At 35.1% G+C, this 15,480-nt stretch overlaps 2 protein-coding genes across 2 annotated transcripts; one reads left to right on the top strand and one right to left on the bottom strand.

The window, feature by feature from the left end:
- Positions 1–6,071, top strand: irx7 (iroquois homeobox 7). Its single transcript, XM_058763776.1, has 3 exons — positions 1–337; positions 2,129–4,777; positions 4,971–6,071. The coding sequence occupies exons 2-3, from the start codon at positions 4,571–4,573 to the stop codon at positions 5,712–5,714; spliced, it is 951 nt and encodes a 316-aa protein (XP_058619759.1). The 5' UTR covers positions 1–337; positions 2,129–4,570; the 3' UTR covers positions 5,715–6,071.
- Positions 6,072–8,037: 1,966 nt separating this feature from the next.
- cd40 (CD40 molecule, TNF receptor superfamily member 5) lies at positions 8,038–15,001 on the bottom strand. Its single transcript, XM_058764570.1, has 9 exons — positions 14,821–15,001; positions 13,754–13,838; positions 13,363–13,485; positions 12,498–12,647; positions 12,182–12,272; positions 11,778–11,836; positions 11,302–11,400; positions 10,894–10,913; positions 8,038–10,788 (listed from the first exon to the last, which is right to left on the bottom strand). The coding sequence occupies exons 1-9, from the start codon at positions 14,848–14,850 to the stop codon at positions 10,567–10,569; spliced, it is 879 nt and encodes a 292-aa protein (XP_058620553.1). The 5' UTR covers positions 14,851–15,001; the 3' UTR covers positions 8,038–10,566.
- Positions 15,002–15,480: the final 479 nt, after the last annotated feature.

Below are 15,480 nucleotides of genomic sequence, written 5' to 3'. Positions count from 1 at the left end.
GTTTATAGAACTTTCTTGTTCCTGTCTTCTGTTCTTTTTTTCTTTTTTCTTTGCAGCAGCAGTATCCCAGTCTTTCGTTCAAGCAGCAGAACATGTAGCAGGAATCTGGGTGCCGTATGGACGCAGTGCACTGTATTCTCAACCACACATAAGGATGCTAATGTAAATGGGCCCCAATCTACAGCACAAACTCCAACCACCATGCCGCCTGTCACAGGCTAACGAACACCACCTGTCACTCACCCCATGCGGGGGCTGTCAATCAAATCACACCCCAAAAGAGAAAGAGGAGTGGGCGGGCCTGGTCCAGACCCCTAACAAAGGCATCCTCCCATTGGTGAGTACTTGCAATGTCACTTCTCTGTAAAGAGGAGTGATAGAGTGGGGCTGATAACACAAATGACAAAAGATAGATGGATAGTGGAGGGGGTGATTGATAGAGGGGAGGTGGGAAAGACTGATAACATTCACGTTCAGCTAACTTCCCTCTGTTTGGGCCTGTGGACTTGGCATAGCTCATTAGCTCTCAAAATGAGGGTTTTGAACACTAAAAACAACAGCATTGTTTTAGGAGGCCAACACTTTTATGTGGTCATGCCATTTAAAATGAGACTTGATGAGGACTTAATGAAATGCCCATATAAAAACAAATTTCTTTTTGAAAGGGGATTTTAAAAGAATTAAGAGCAATTTAGACCACAAATGGATATTTATTTTCATTTCTTTAGATTTGTCAAACTAAAAAAATATGCTTCATAACATTCAAATGACTCATAACCTTTTATTTAGGTCACTATTAAAATATATTTAGTATAACTCAATCAACAAAAATGAAAGTCTTTTTTAAAGGTCATGTTAGGTGGAAAAAGCTCCTTAAAGTAACATCTTGCTTTATTTATTTGTTTGTTTCTTTAGACTAAATTTCTCTAGATTATGCTTTAGTAAAAACTAAATGTGATAATTCCTTTTTAGCTATTATTCTTTTAGGTTTAATACTAACTTGATTCACAGTGTTTAATTAAATTTGACCTCTTCTCACCTCAAAACAACTTAAAATGGAACTACTTCCAGAAAGAAAAACTAACATGTTGAAGGTGTGAAACACTCTCTGTGGATTCCCTTCATGCTTTTGTTAACAGATCTTATTGACACCTGACTATTGGCCATTCTAATGACGTGTTCAAGCCTTTTGTCTGCTCAGCAGTATGTGATGAGCACTAAATGAAGTCACACCTCTGCCCATTGTCATTATCAACTCATTAGGATACACATACTGCGCTCAATGGATGATCCTCCCATTTGCAAAGAATTCCATTTGGGTAAAATGCAGATAGTTTAATTTTCAGTTTTGGAGTACCTAGACAGACCAGTTTGTTTTTGTCTTGACATGTTTAACATTTACATGTCCTCAACAGTAGAAACTATGGTTTATTTTTATGGTTTATTAATTCAGTCTTGGAAAAGTTGATTTAATTACAGATTTCTTCTTTTACATTACATATACATAGTATAAGTACAGCATCAAATAAGTTAAATAAATGTTATATATACCATATCCATGAACTATTTGCCATATACAGATGAATTTACTTTTTATTTACCGTGTATTTGTATGATTTTTATTTAATATTAACAGACGCTTAAGAGTATATCCTAGTAAAACCAAGTTTTGTGCATATACATTTTATTATTTGTTTATTTTTAATTAATTATTTTTTTTATCATTTTCCATGCATTTGCATGGTTGTTTTATTACACTTTTTGTTTTTTATTTTAACTGCTATTTTAAGGTGTGTCTTAAAGCCAAATTTTGTGCTTATTTATTTGAACTTTTTGAGTATGTCATAGTAAAACCAAGTCTTGTGCTTGCTTATTTATGAGTTTATTCATCTAGTTTTTTTTTATTTACCATGCATTTGCATTGTTGTTTTATTTAATTAAATTAAATTTTCTAAGCCATTTTACAGTAGCCATATCTTATAGTAAAACCAGGTTTTGTGCATATTTTTATTTATTAATGTAGTGCATTTTTATGTTTCTATTTAATTTTCTGTATATGATATAATTGTATTAATTAATTTATTATATTTATTGTGATTAATTATGACCTATGAAAATGTCTTTCCAGTAAACATATTTTATGATGATATTGAGGATTCCAGCTGACCTTGATGTGTAGAAGTAACACTAAGCTGGTAAGTACTGGCACCTTTTTCTCTGATCCTGCAGTTGTTGATTTGTATCGATTAATCTGGTTGATCTGTTTGGTTAACCACAACACAATCCATGAGGATTTTGACACGAGGAGTTCCAGTAGAGTGAAACAAAATTGAATTAAGCTCTCAGGAGAAATCTCCACTCACGCCGATCTTGATTTCTCTGCTTTCTCTGTGGTGAAAGACTGGAAAAGCTCATCTCTTATCTGAATTATGTCGGTCTGCTATCTCACACTGTTCTCCTCTCGGCAAATGACTGACATCCCATGAGCAAACAGTCTTAACTGGACCTGTCAGAACATGAGTACACCTGTATTGTGTGCGAGAAGAGAGGAAAGAGAGTGTGTGAGGAACACAATAATCACAGCCCTGAGCTGCTTATCTCCAGAGATGCAGCATAAGCTTTGCTCTTTGCTCTCTGTTTTGACCATTGTGCTAGCTGAGTAAATTTGCTCCCGGCCCGGGGGGATCTGAACCCCACCCTGCTTCCAAACTTATCTGTCCGTCTGTCAGCCCTTCAAATGTCTCACACCTTCACACAACCTCACCCTAGAAAAACTTAATAAACATTTCCAAATAAAAGGTGATGGACCGTTGGAAAAGATCAAGGTAAGTAACACTTGTTTTCATCAGATACCCTACTGAAATAATACATAAAATTGCACTAAACTTAATTCTGAGACTCTGTCAAAGTTTTAGGAAACAATGCATGCCAGCATTGTTTACTAGATAACAGATTAAAGAGCTAGTTTCAACAAAAAAACTTGTATTTCCAATGTCAGAGAGCCTGCACCCCCTGCTATCGAGTTGTTTGCTGTGCTTTTCTTTCCAGGGCATTGGTATGTATGTTTAGGAATTCTAATCTTATCTGAGTATCTCTCTACATTAACATCTGTTATGCTGCAATTACCATATACATTAGTCGACACCTGTTTCGCTTAAACCTATTTAATTACGCCAATTGTACTGGTTTGTTGTAGGCAAAAGCAAAGTCATCCCCTTTTAAAAGAGGTTTGATGTTCGGTCACAATAAAGCCAAACAATTCATAGTCCATGTTTGGAACCGAATGAAAAAGAAAATCATTTGCAACCGTGCGGAAATGATTTACAGAGGCTAAATGAAATTAGGAAAATCATTTCGCTTTTAGACCAGTTCATTTGATTAAAAATTAGGCGTGTATAAACAAGATTATTTTTATGTCTAATGTGTAAAAGACATCAAATGATTAAACTGATTAAACAAATTGTATTTTTAATAACTTTAACGAAAATGTTTTTTAACAATGCTTTAAGAAATTCTAATAGGCCTACATTAATTTTGCTTAATGTTATTAATGAAAGCTAATCTACTTTTTATACCAATGAATCAAACGTGCAACGCAAGTTAAATACATCTGCAATAGTAGCCTATATATATATATTTTTTTTTTTAAATAATTTTTATATTTAAACTTGCAATAAAACTAATATCAAATCAAAGTAACTAAAGTGTCTAAATCGGTGTTAATTAGCCCGCTACAAGGTATTTTCTTTTTCAAACGCCTCAGACACGCATTGCACCGTGTTGCTAATCAAATTCTGATAATGGCTTGTCATGTCGTGTCTTGTATCGGTTTGCTCAGACAAAAAGATGAAACGGTCTCAGCAAGATGGAAAAAAGTTTATTCTGAGACGTTAATGTGCGACATTTGTAGGTGTTCCGATGGCTTTCAATCGCTTCTCTCGGCTGAGCATCGTTCAATTCAATTTAAAGTGTTACATGCAATCAAGATTAAATAACCTATAAAACAAAATATAAAATATATTAAATGTAAAATAACATTTTAAGTATTTTTTTTAAATCCCATTAAAAATACTGAATGAGAACATAGCCATAAATAGCATCTGATTGTTTGACTTTAAGACATCAAGACTTTAAGAAGTTTAAATAGGCCTATGCCTAATATTTATCCTATAAATCAAAACAGACATATTTTCTACATGAAGCTTATTTTCATGTTTTTAATAACTGCCTGAAAGTATTTTCGATCGACGTACAATCAAACGCCAATCTCATTTAGGAGCATTTAAAAAAAAAAAAAAAAAAAATGCGAATTTCAAATGGAGGGTTTTCAAATTTCCACTCTTCAGTACGGATAAGCGTGAGATAAGCATCATGAGTTTAAAGACTTTTAGAGGCCGTTAAAAGGAACAACCGAAATTCTCCTTTGAAGGGATTTAGCCCCAGTGAAAGCCTTTGGGTCACAGCTGTCAATCAACCACCATGGCACCGCCCACTGATGCGGCTCCGCCTATAAAGAGCGTCCGTGAACGCGAGGGAGTGTCATTCAAACACCAGAGCTCAGGGAGTAAGGATGCCTGCTTCTCCAACGGGGTTTGGAAACTTCTTCATGGACAGAAACATCAACATGCCCGCTGGATATCAATTATTGGGCTGCCCTCCTGGAATGCAACAGCCACCGCCACATCTTGTGGGAATGGCTGGGGTTCCCTTACCTTTCTCAGGAATACCGGGGTACAGTTTCATCCCTTATCCTCATCCGGGACACATTGCACACATTGTAAGTATTCTGAAGTTTTATAATTTTTTTAAATTTTTATATTGCATATGCATTACAATTCAATGCAGATTTTTTTATTACAAATGGTATAGCCTAATGCATGTGAAAAAAACTGAACAATTATTTCTTTATTGTTGTATTTCAACATGCATATTCTTCATATTCTAAAACCGAATCTCTTGCTTACTTTCAGAGCAATTCCTATGACCTCAAGGCTGCATCTCCGTATCACCAAGCTCTCCTCGGACGTGGAGGACCCTATTACACTTCATATCGTCCCATGCCAGCTGATGACCCGAGTAGGGTCACCAAAGTAGCCACCAGAGAGAGCACCAGCGCTTTGAAGGCCTGGCTCAGCGAGCACCTTAAAAACCCATATCCCACCAAAGGCGAGAAGATCATGCTCGCCATCGTTACCAAGATGAGCCTCACGCAGGTGTCGACATGGTTCGCCAACGCTCGGCGCCGCCTCAAGAAAGAGAACCGGGTCAGCTGGGCCTCCAAAGGAAAGTCCGATGAGGAGGATGAGGAAGAGGAGGGTGAGAGCGAAGAGGAGGGGTCTTTGAGGAAAGGCACGGAGGACGAAGATGAAATCGATCCTCAAACGGTTGATGATGATGAAGATGATGAGGAGGAGGAGGATGTCGCGGTGTCAAAGTCGGTGGAGGACCGTTTAGCGGAAGGACTTGATCAGCAAAAGGAAAGTGACAAATCGTGTGAGAGCAAAAAAGAGGTGTGTAAACAAAATGTCGATGTCCAGAAACCTAAAATCTGGTCTCTCGCGGAAACCGCGACTTCAGATATCGTCAAGAAACCCAGCGATTTGAAACATCTTCACAGTCCAGACTTTGGGAAGTGGTGGGCTGGATGGCCTTCAAGGGACTCCTACTCGCCTGTAAACCTCTCCACACATGACCTGCTCAAAGAAAGCCAATGAAACTGTTAATCCAAGACACTATAGACTGAATTTTGCACTTTGAAAACCATTGGGAACATTTTGTTGTGGAAGTTTGCATACAAGATTTAATCCAAAGGACGCGTATTGTGTAAATATTGTACAGATATTTTGTTTAAATTATAAATGCATTTACCTGCTGACTTATTTTTGCTAAAATAAAACGTTGAAAAATTGAAAAGTTTTGGTCATGGTCAATGGTAATGGTAAAATCCCTAATAATGGTAATGGTTTGGGGTTTATTGAATTTAAAAACGAGTTGCGTTGAATTTATTTTATTTTATTTTTTTAAAGTGCTGCATTGTTTTGCTTTTAGGTTTAGTTACAGCATACTTTCGATTTCCAGCTGTAATGCTGTAGTTTCTTAAAGTCCTAAAGACCAATTAATTAAACGAATAAGTCACGAAAAGTCTCAAATTTCAGTTAATTTAACTCGCCAATTTTTTCATAACCAGCAACATCGGCTATTTCATCGGGCCATCGGTTAACAAATGGAACCTTATGAAATTTCGAAATGAAAAATAATAGGCCTATAGATCGTTATGCTGTTTACACAAGCAATTAAAGCATCAACATGATGGAAACTGTATAGGCCTACTGACTTCAAATAGCTAAGGCTCGCCTCGCCCAATAAAAATTGGCGCACAACTTTAGGCCTAATAAAAGTTATAAAATAAACAAGAGCTTAAGAGGAGTTCTCAGATTTTGGAGGCAGATCAAGACGCGTTCAAAGCGTTTCACTTCAAGGCTGGATTTAGGCTTCATGTTATCAGTGAGGACACTACTATTAAGGGATTTGCATATCTGCCTCTGATCTGTTAAAACAATTCAAAGCAGCGCGGATTAAGGACATGAATTGTTCCGTTTTAAAGAGTGATAATTAAGATTATTCTCCTGTTTAGTCACGACTTGACAGACGAAAAGTGCCAGAGGCTTCTACCTTTACCCTCATTTAGTGCTTAAATGTAGGTGCCATGGGATCAAACGTGAACAAAGTGACTTGTGTGAAAATAAATAATATACTGACACAAAAGTCAAGTGCAAAAAGGTAAAACTGAAAGTAATATAAGCCAACTTGAAGTGGAATAATTGTATATTATTAAAATAATGTTATACTACAGTATAGAATATAACGTGAGCAAAAAATAAAAGAATAAATAGTCTAAAACCAAAAGTACTAGTAGTAGTAGTAGTAGTAATAAAATGAACAAACATGGTACTCACAATTACATATAGAATAAAAATACTTATGCAAAAAATCTAAAAAGTCCAAAAGGGTAAAAAAAAAAAATTAATAAATGCAGCAATTTGTTATAACATCATAAAAATATCATGTGCGTATTTAACCAATCATATAATTTTTAATTGCTACTACAAAACGATCAAATAAATAAAATAAAATGAAAATAATAATAAAATAAAATGGTCAAACAAACTGCTGCATCAAGGAATGGGGCATCACAGATCTTGCATCCTTTGGTTTCTTTTATAACTCTCTCTGACACAAACACACCAATGGGATTAGGCCTTGGGACAATATTCTGTTTTTGCGGCCTCAACCTCTGCAGAGGGAATGATAAAAGGAAAACTCTTCCTTGCCAATCACTATGGCCTCCATGTAAATTCAAAGGCCTGTGGCCTGTTAATCCAAGGATAATGAGAAAACCCCTGGGTACAAAAAAGGAGCACCTCCCACCCGCCCCCCGAGCACATATTCACAGCTAACACACACTGGGCACAACAATCTCCTCCATGCCCCCCCTTCAGTGGCCCAAATGATGTGTAATCCCAGTCTAAACATGACAGGCAAAAGGCTGTGATATTGAGATAAGGATTGAGGCGTTGCACAATGGCGTGAGATACAATGCCTAAATCGGCCATCAATGGGCTCCTCGATCCGAGCATATGGTCATATATGCTTTGGATACTACGGTCTTATTTATAGTTCAACAAGCTACTTTTGGATTTGTTTGTTTAGATATATACAAAAAATAACAGCTTTAGGAGTCAGAAATCTACACATCAATACAACTTCACATTTTCTAAAAAAAAAAAAAAGAAGAAGAAGGGTTGATTTAAGAAAAATCATGCTGTGATTTTAATGTGAGGAAAAGATGAGATTGAATGTTTAACTGTTTTATGCCAAAATATGGAAATAGCAACCTCTTGTGGACAGTCAGAGTATCCCACAATGCACGAGCGATTCGTGTACAACTCAGTTTCACACCATTTGTCAATAGTTTTTCTATGGATATTTCACACCTCATAAGCAGAGAGTGAATATCTTACAGTGACAGACGGGGAATTATTCATGGAGAATCAAAAATGTTTTAATGTACAGAGAATCAGGAATTACTTAATATGTACAGTTTTTTCCCACATAAACCTAATATAAAACACACAATGCAAATAGTAACTCCCAGTAAATGAAATTAAAATCATACAATGTACAATGAAAATTATTTATACAACATAACATCAACATGCATATCAACATTTAACAGCAAATCAATGATTACGAAGACAAAACATGACAAAACTTTACACATGATTTTGTGAACATAGGCGTAATTACATTACATCCAAGTTAATGTTCTTAGAATGTTTTTCTGACATTCCGATTAGGTTATGAAAAAACGGCATTTCCAAACATTCCATGAATGTTCAAAACTTCAGTTTTTAAGTTATACAATCATTCTGGAAAACATGACCTGAATAACTTGCAATCTGCAATCCTAAATATAAAGCACTGTTCTTGAAAACCGAGATGGGATGCACGTGCGTTTGTTTTGTGCAGTCTTTTTGTATAACATTGGTGGTGCTGAGTCTTTTTCTTATCAGACTACAGCTGATGTGGGGAAAATCTCCTTTAACAGTCTTCTCCTTCACTCTTTTAGAATAAGACGGCGTTAGCAGAGGTGGACAGTAACGAAGTAAATTTACTTGAGTATTGTACTTTACTCGAGTATTATTTTTTCTGGAAACTTGCGACTTTAACTTCACTACATTTGAAAGACAAATATCGTACTTTTTACTCAACTACATTTATATCAAGGTCCCCAAGTAGAAAGTCGTTATATTTAGCAGTTTTTACAGTGTGTGCATTTTCAGATTCACTGAACCCTTTTTTTCTGCGAAAATTCGGCCTGCGATCTGCCAGTACCTTCCTGTGTTGCCAAGTGTTACAGTATTTCTAAGCCTGAAGTTGCTTTGAATGGACATTTGGCTGATTTTTTTTTTTTGCGCAAATCTGGCAACCTCGGGATCTTCCCCGCTAAACTAATGTAAACGTCCGCGCTACTGCACAGCTAAAAGCGCTCTAAAAGGGCATGTGTTAACTCTTTAAAGCCCTTTGGAAAATTAACCATGTTTTTACTATAGTAACCATAACTATGGTATTTGCAGTAAAATCACAGTATCCACAAATTTACTATTATCTCACTATAGTAACCATATGCTGTTTGTAGTAAAACTTCAGTAACCACAAATTTACCATAGTTTCATTATATTAACTAGAGTTTGATTTTTGTAGTTAAACTATGGCAATACAAATGGTAGGCTAATATATCTGTCAAAAATTGCTGCCCTCACTTTTCTAATATATATATAAACTTTGGCCTACTGGTAAATTGCTGCTAAAAACTGGTCAGGGAAGTATACGAATCTGAACATTATTTTATTGTCAAAACACTGCACATAAATGCTTTTTTTCTTTTTCTGTGCAAACAAATGATCAAAAAGTACGTTAAATGAAAACTTTGGAATCTAAACTGGGAATCAATAAGAATTGAAATCAATAAGCAGAAGCAGAATCGGAATGGATAAAATTCAAACAATACCCAACCCTAGCAACATGTTGTGAAGTTCACTGATTTCTGAGTATTTTATGAACACTGATCAGTTGATGGCAAAATTCAAAAAGATGGTTATTTGGTGCAACCTTCACACCCGTGGCCATACTGAGAGAGTATGATCCAGTTCTCTGAAGAGACTAAAGGTTTGTTTTCTTTTCAATGTTTGCTTTGTTTGCCTAAAATGAACAATATCATAGACTTCAATATCTCTTTGAAAAAGAACTTTGTAACTTTTAAAAAAGTATTAAAATGAGTTCGATGTAGTTAACACTCCTGGTGTTAAATACGAAAATAAAGATGATTATCTTCATTCAGTTGTTCCATTTCTATAGGTTTGGTAACATAAAAGCTCTTAATTCCAAAGATAATACAAGCTAATCAGTGTATTCAGTAGGTTGCATTAGTGGCATAAGGTATTGTAAGTATACAACAATGCGACAATAAAACAATGCATTTACTTTTTACTTTTGATACTTAAGTACTTTTAAAAACATGTACTTCCGTACTTTTACTTAAGTAAAAATTTGTCTTTACAACTTTCACTTGTAGTGGAGTAGTATTTGACCAGTGGTATCTGTACTTTCACTCAAGTAAGGAAGTTGTGTACTTTGTCCGCCTCTGGGCGTTAGTGTCAGTAAAATGAGTGTATGGAGGGCAAGCCAGCTCATAAAGCCACTCTCACTACATTTTCTGCTTCCAAATAGATTTAACTGTCTTCTATTTTTGCCTTGTATTTTTCGTTACTGAATAATGAGTTTAAAACAGCATTATGTAACAATCACAGGATGCAAGTGTATATGTCTGAAACACAAAGCAATGCAGTGAAGCTACTGTTTCAGTCATTATATAGAACATTTTTATGAACGTGTAAGACACATGCCGGTTTTGGGACATTTAGAGTTTATAATGTAATGCTCTATATGTTGATGGTTGTAACGTGATAGGAGCACAGCTGTCTGTATTTTGTAGAAGACTGTGCTCTACAAAACTGAATTTGATTCGGGATGTGAACTGACGGACTCTTTGCCATGCTCTTGTTGTACAGGATATCCATTTTCAGTCACGTTACTCAGTGTGGGGCTCACGGGCGTGCTGTCATCATCGTCCTCCTCAGGCTGTTGATTTAATGGTTGGATTGCTCTCTCAACATCTGCATCTTGCTCCAATCTTGTTATACTTATGCCTGTTATCTTTTGGGAAAACTAAAAACAAAAGAATCACATGAGGATGACTATTTCATGGTGATACATCTCAGAAAGATGTCTGCACTGTAGTGCATGTGATTTGAATAGTAAATAGACATTTACCTCTTTACAGCTTTTACTGTCTAGAGGAAATTAAAAGAGCAATTATTGATCAACTCAAAGCTATAATGTGATATGATTGCAATTGATCACTTAAAAGGATAGTTCACTCCAAAAGAAAAAAAAAAAAAAAAAATCATTATTTACTCACCCTCATCCTGTATGAGTTTCTTTCTTCTATGGAACATAGAAGAAGATGTTTTGAAAAATGTTGGTAAACATACAGTTGATGGTCCAGAAACTGTTTGGTTACCCGCATCCTTCAAAATATCTTATTTTGTGTTCAGCAGATGTAAGAAATCCATACAGGTTTGGGGTGAGTAAATGATGACAGAATTGTAATTTTTCAGTGAAATATTCCTTTAGGAATTGTACTATAGATGAATGTAATTTGTTGGTTGCATTACTTACTTTTTAACCAGACAAGCACTCCAGTTACAGCTATAATGGCAAGCAGAAATGCTGCAACTCCCAGCCCAATTTCAACTCTGCGATTGGGTGTACCATCCACTGAAATGTGACAAACAAAAACACAACAAACTCAGATGTCAAATGTCAAACAGTACTGGTGATCAAAACGTTACTGACAGCATTGTAAAACATTTTAGTGTGTATTGCAACCATGCAAACATGTCACAGTCTTGTTTCAAATAAGCATGGTTTTCTGATTCTGGTGAAGTGATCACACCAGTTTAGCCGTACAGGAACTGGACTCCACCCCCTCAACTCTCAAGTTTCACTACTGTATTTACAACACCCACATGAACTCTTTTAGGAACTAACAAATGTACAACAGTATCAGTTTTACTGGCAATTAAACAGCCGTATTAATTTTAGATAAAGACTGCTGTCAGTAAAAACAAGATCACGTTATACAGTGTACTCACCGCAGATCCGGTCTGAGGTTGAACTGCCAGGAGCATTTTTGTCATATCCATGTTCACATCTAGACACAGAATAAACAGAAATTTAAGCAGACAGTAAATAAAAAATACAAAACAATTTTAACTACTAATTTAGCATGCTGGACAAACTCCCCAACAAACAAAACAATTCTGACATAAACCATAAATGAAAATATATAATAATTAATAAACAAAATATATACACTACGGTTCAAAAAGTTGGTAAGACAAATTCAAAGCAGGTAGAAATAGAAATTTAAGGCAACGCTTGCATGTTACTGTGTAGATTAAACTCAAAATTACACTAGAACAAGTCCCTTTTTCCTTTTTTTTAGTGTATGACAACAGCAGTGGCACAAAAAAAGGACAAAAAAATGTTTTCATACATTGTCCATTCCTTGCAAGTGTCAGCTGAATCATGGGTGGAGAATGTTCCATTTTTACATGCCTCACACTCAGCATCACTAACCGATGAACCTGCGAAAATACAGAGAAACAAGGATTAAACCACATTTTATTTTAAAAATAAGATATATTTTACAACAATTTAACGACAATGATTATACATATATCTCTAAATCACATCTGAAATGATGGTGTATGGGATGTGGCATATTATTATTCCATAGGTATAGATTAGGACAGAATCAACATAAACCAGTGGGTTTGTATATGAATATTAACTTCAAACTGACTCTTTACCTTTTTTGATGACTTTCTGTCCTGGCTTGCAAACTGTGTGTTCCCTACAAGTGTCGCAGTCATCGTCTTGTGTACAGTAGTATCCACGTTGACACTGGCATTTGCTAAGGCTGGTTTTACTGGGATTCATTTGTGACAGAAAATGCAAATCTGATTTAAACAGAAAAGCAAGAGAAAAAAACAGTAAGCTTCAGAGACCTTACATTTATTTAGATTGAAGCATTTAACAGACACCGTCTGACTAATGTTAGTGATTGATATTACTTTTGAACTATTTATCATAAATATCATTATTTTTTAACAATTTATCATCAGTGCTGTCAAATGATTCATAATCACATCCAATTTTTTTTTTTTTTACATAATATATGTGTGTACTGTGTATATTTATTATGTGTATATATACACACTCATACAGTATATATTTTAAAATATTTTCATTATACATATATATATATATTCATTTACATAATTTATATTGTATATAATATACAAATATAACATTTTTCTTAAATATATACATGCATGTGGATGTATTTATATATACATAATAAATATACACAGTACACACACATATATATTATGTAAACAAAAACTTTTATTTTGGATGCGATTAATCATTTGACAGCACTATTTATCATAAATATTAATATGAATAGGTATTAATAGATTGCTATAGCATCATCTGAGAGTCCTTAAAACAAGTGTCCAAAATCAGATACATTTATCTAAACTAATATATATATATATATATATATATATATATATTAATGATAAAATATTGACACTAAATGTTACCTTTATTAGACCAAACAGCTTTTTCTCTAGTATTTCAGCAGTAATACTTTAACCTGTGGACACTCACTGGTGTCACAGCTGGGCTGGCGTTCACATTTGTTTTTGCTTGTGTAGCCGCTCTGATACTCTCCGTCTTCGCAGTCCTGACAGCGTGGGTCCTCGCAGTTATCATCCACCAACATCCTCTTACCTGTGACACACTCACAGTAACTACCCGCTCTGATTAGACTCGTATATTAACAGAGGACTAAGATTAAGATAGCATTGATGGGTTTATTTCAAGGCAACACTTGAAACAATATCATCTAGTTAAAGTAAGGCCTAGGCAATTAAAACAAGATAGTACTGTAGCAGAGTAGACTACTCTTGCATTAAGGAAGTAGACTTCATGCTGATACTTCCTCTAGACTATGCCACTTTATTGTCACGCCACATTGAATAACAGTTCGTCCACATACCTGGTCCACACATCTTACAGCATTTATCATCCTTCAAATAATGTGTTTCCTTCTCACAGCATGACACAAGGTAAAACAATGTGACCTGTCAAAGGTAAATGCATAAGGAACATTATTAAATATATTAACCTTTGTGTTGTGCTGAAAATCCTAATTTGGTGTTCCCAATCAAAATTTCTTTTTTTTTTTTCAATTAACACAGGTTTTGTATTTCTGATTGATCTGAGCTTATGCACCTCAGGAAGTGAAAACAAGCATTAGTTAATTTTGGCAATGTTCACCTCAGATCAGTACAAAATCTGTGCTAACTGAAAAAAAAACAAACTGACAAAACAACTGCATCCAATATTTGGTAATATTATAGCATAATGAGACTTTCAAGTTTTTTTTTTTTTTTCAGCAGTCTGGTCATTTTTGACTGGGATCAAGTGTAACAAAGTGGGAGAAAATCCCCCCAGAAGTAGGCTTTTTTTCTATTATATTAATATGTGTAAAGTCTATTTTTAAATGTCTAAACATCTTTATTAGCACATAAAGTTAAATCCTTCTATAATCAGTTATCATAAATTGAACTACTACTATATTTAAATGTTAAGTATGTTTTTGAGCTGTTTAAGTGGACATGGGGTCCCTCAGACCGCCAAACAGAACATAGGGCAAACATGAAACCGAAACGACTTTATTACACAGTAAATGCGGAAAGTCCCCGAGATCCCCACCCAGAATGGCCGTTTTTCAATACAGAAGGCTGCAAGCTTACAATAATGCATTAAATTGCTATTTAACAACAGACAATGCAAATGTTTTCATATGTCACTTAGATACAGACACTTTAAACGCTTCTCCAATAACGTTACCAGTATTCAAATCGAAAGTGAAAGTAACCCTAACACACGAGTCATTGTTTCAATAACAATCTAAACGGTCTAAACGCTGCACATGAATAATAGAATCTGATTCATAGTTACAATGAATATTAGCAATTTCAATAACAAGCATCATTCATTTGAATGCGTAGTTAACATGCACGCGCAAAGCGTAACTCAAGCGTAAATTACATCACTTACCAGCGCACAAAGAATGAAAAGTCCTCTCATTATGGAAAATTATTTATAGAAATGGATCCTTGTAACCAGTTTGTGCCTCATAAACGCACAAGACACTGACTAAACCGTCCGCTGCAGATCTTAAACTAACGCTTGGCAGGCGTGAAGAGAAGATTTCTTCCCGCAGACACGCCCACATGTGACATGTGACCATTTCCCATTTCCTCATGCTATTCCAAGAAGAGAGAGTAGAAACTCTAAAGACGTATTAAGGCTATTGATAGGCTAATGCATGATAAAACTGGTGAAGTTATTGCACTTATATTATTTTAAGAATTATTTCACGGTTTAGTGAGATTTTTTTTTTCAAACATCCGGAAAGTTGAGAAAATAATTATTAATATAATTTTAATTAATATAGCCTAATCTAACACATAAATCCAATTTTTTTTTTTTTTTTTTTTTAATTTGAAAAAAGACCCAGATTATAACCTGGAATTGGTTTGTTTGTCAGTCTAATTCCATGACAATGTTACTCAACCATGCAGAACTTCCCAGCTTGACTTTCACTTCCTCCTGACCACAGGCTATTATTCAGTCACGTCACCAGTGACAAAACATTTATCTCTTACTTGCAAGTGACATTTATTTATTTACTTACGTACTTGCCCGATTTAATGT

Source organism: Onychostoma macrolepis, chromosome 23, assembly GCF_012432095.1.
Source record: "Onychostoma macrolepis isolate SWU-2019 chromosome 23, ASM1243209v1, whole genome shotgun sequence".
In the NCBI taxonomy this organism is placed as follows: domain Eukaryota; kingdom Metazoa; phylum Chordata; class Actinopteri; order Cypriniformes; family Cyprinidae; genus Onychostoma; species Onychostoma macrolepis.
The sequence above is the reverse complement of the archived record's forward strand: the minus strand, read 5'-3'. Positions and strand labels throughout refer to the sequence as shown.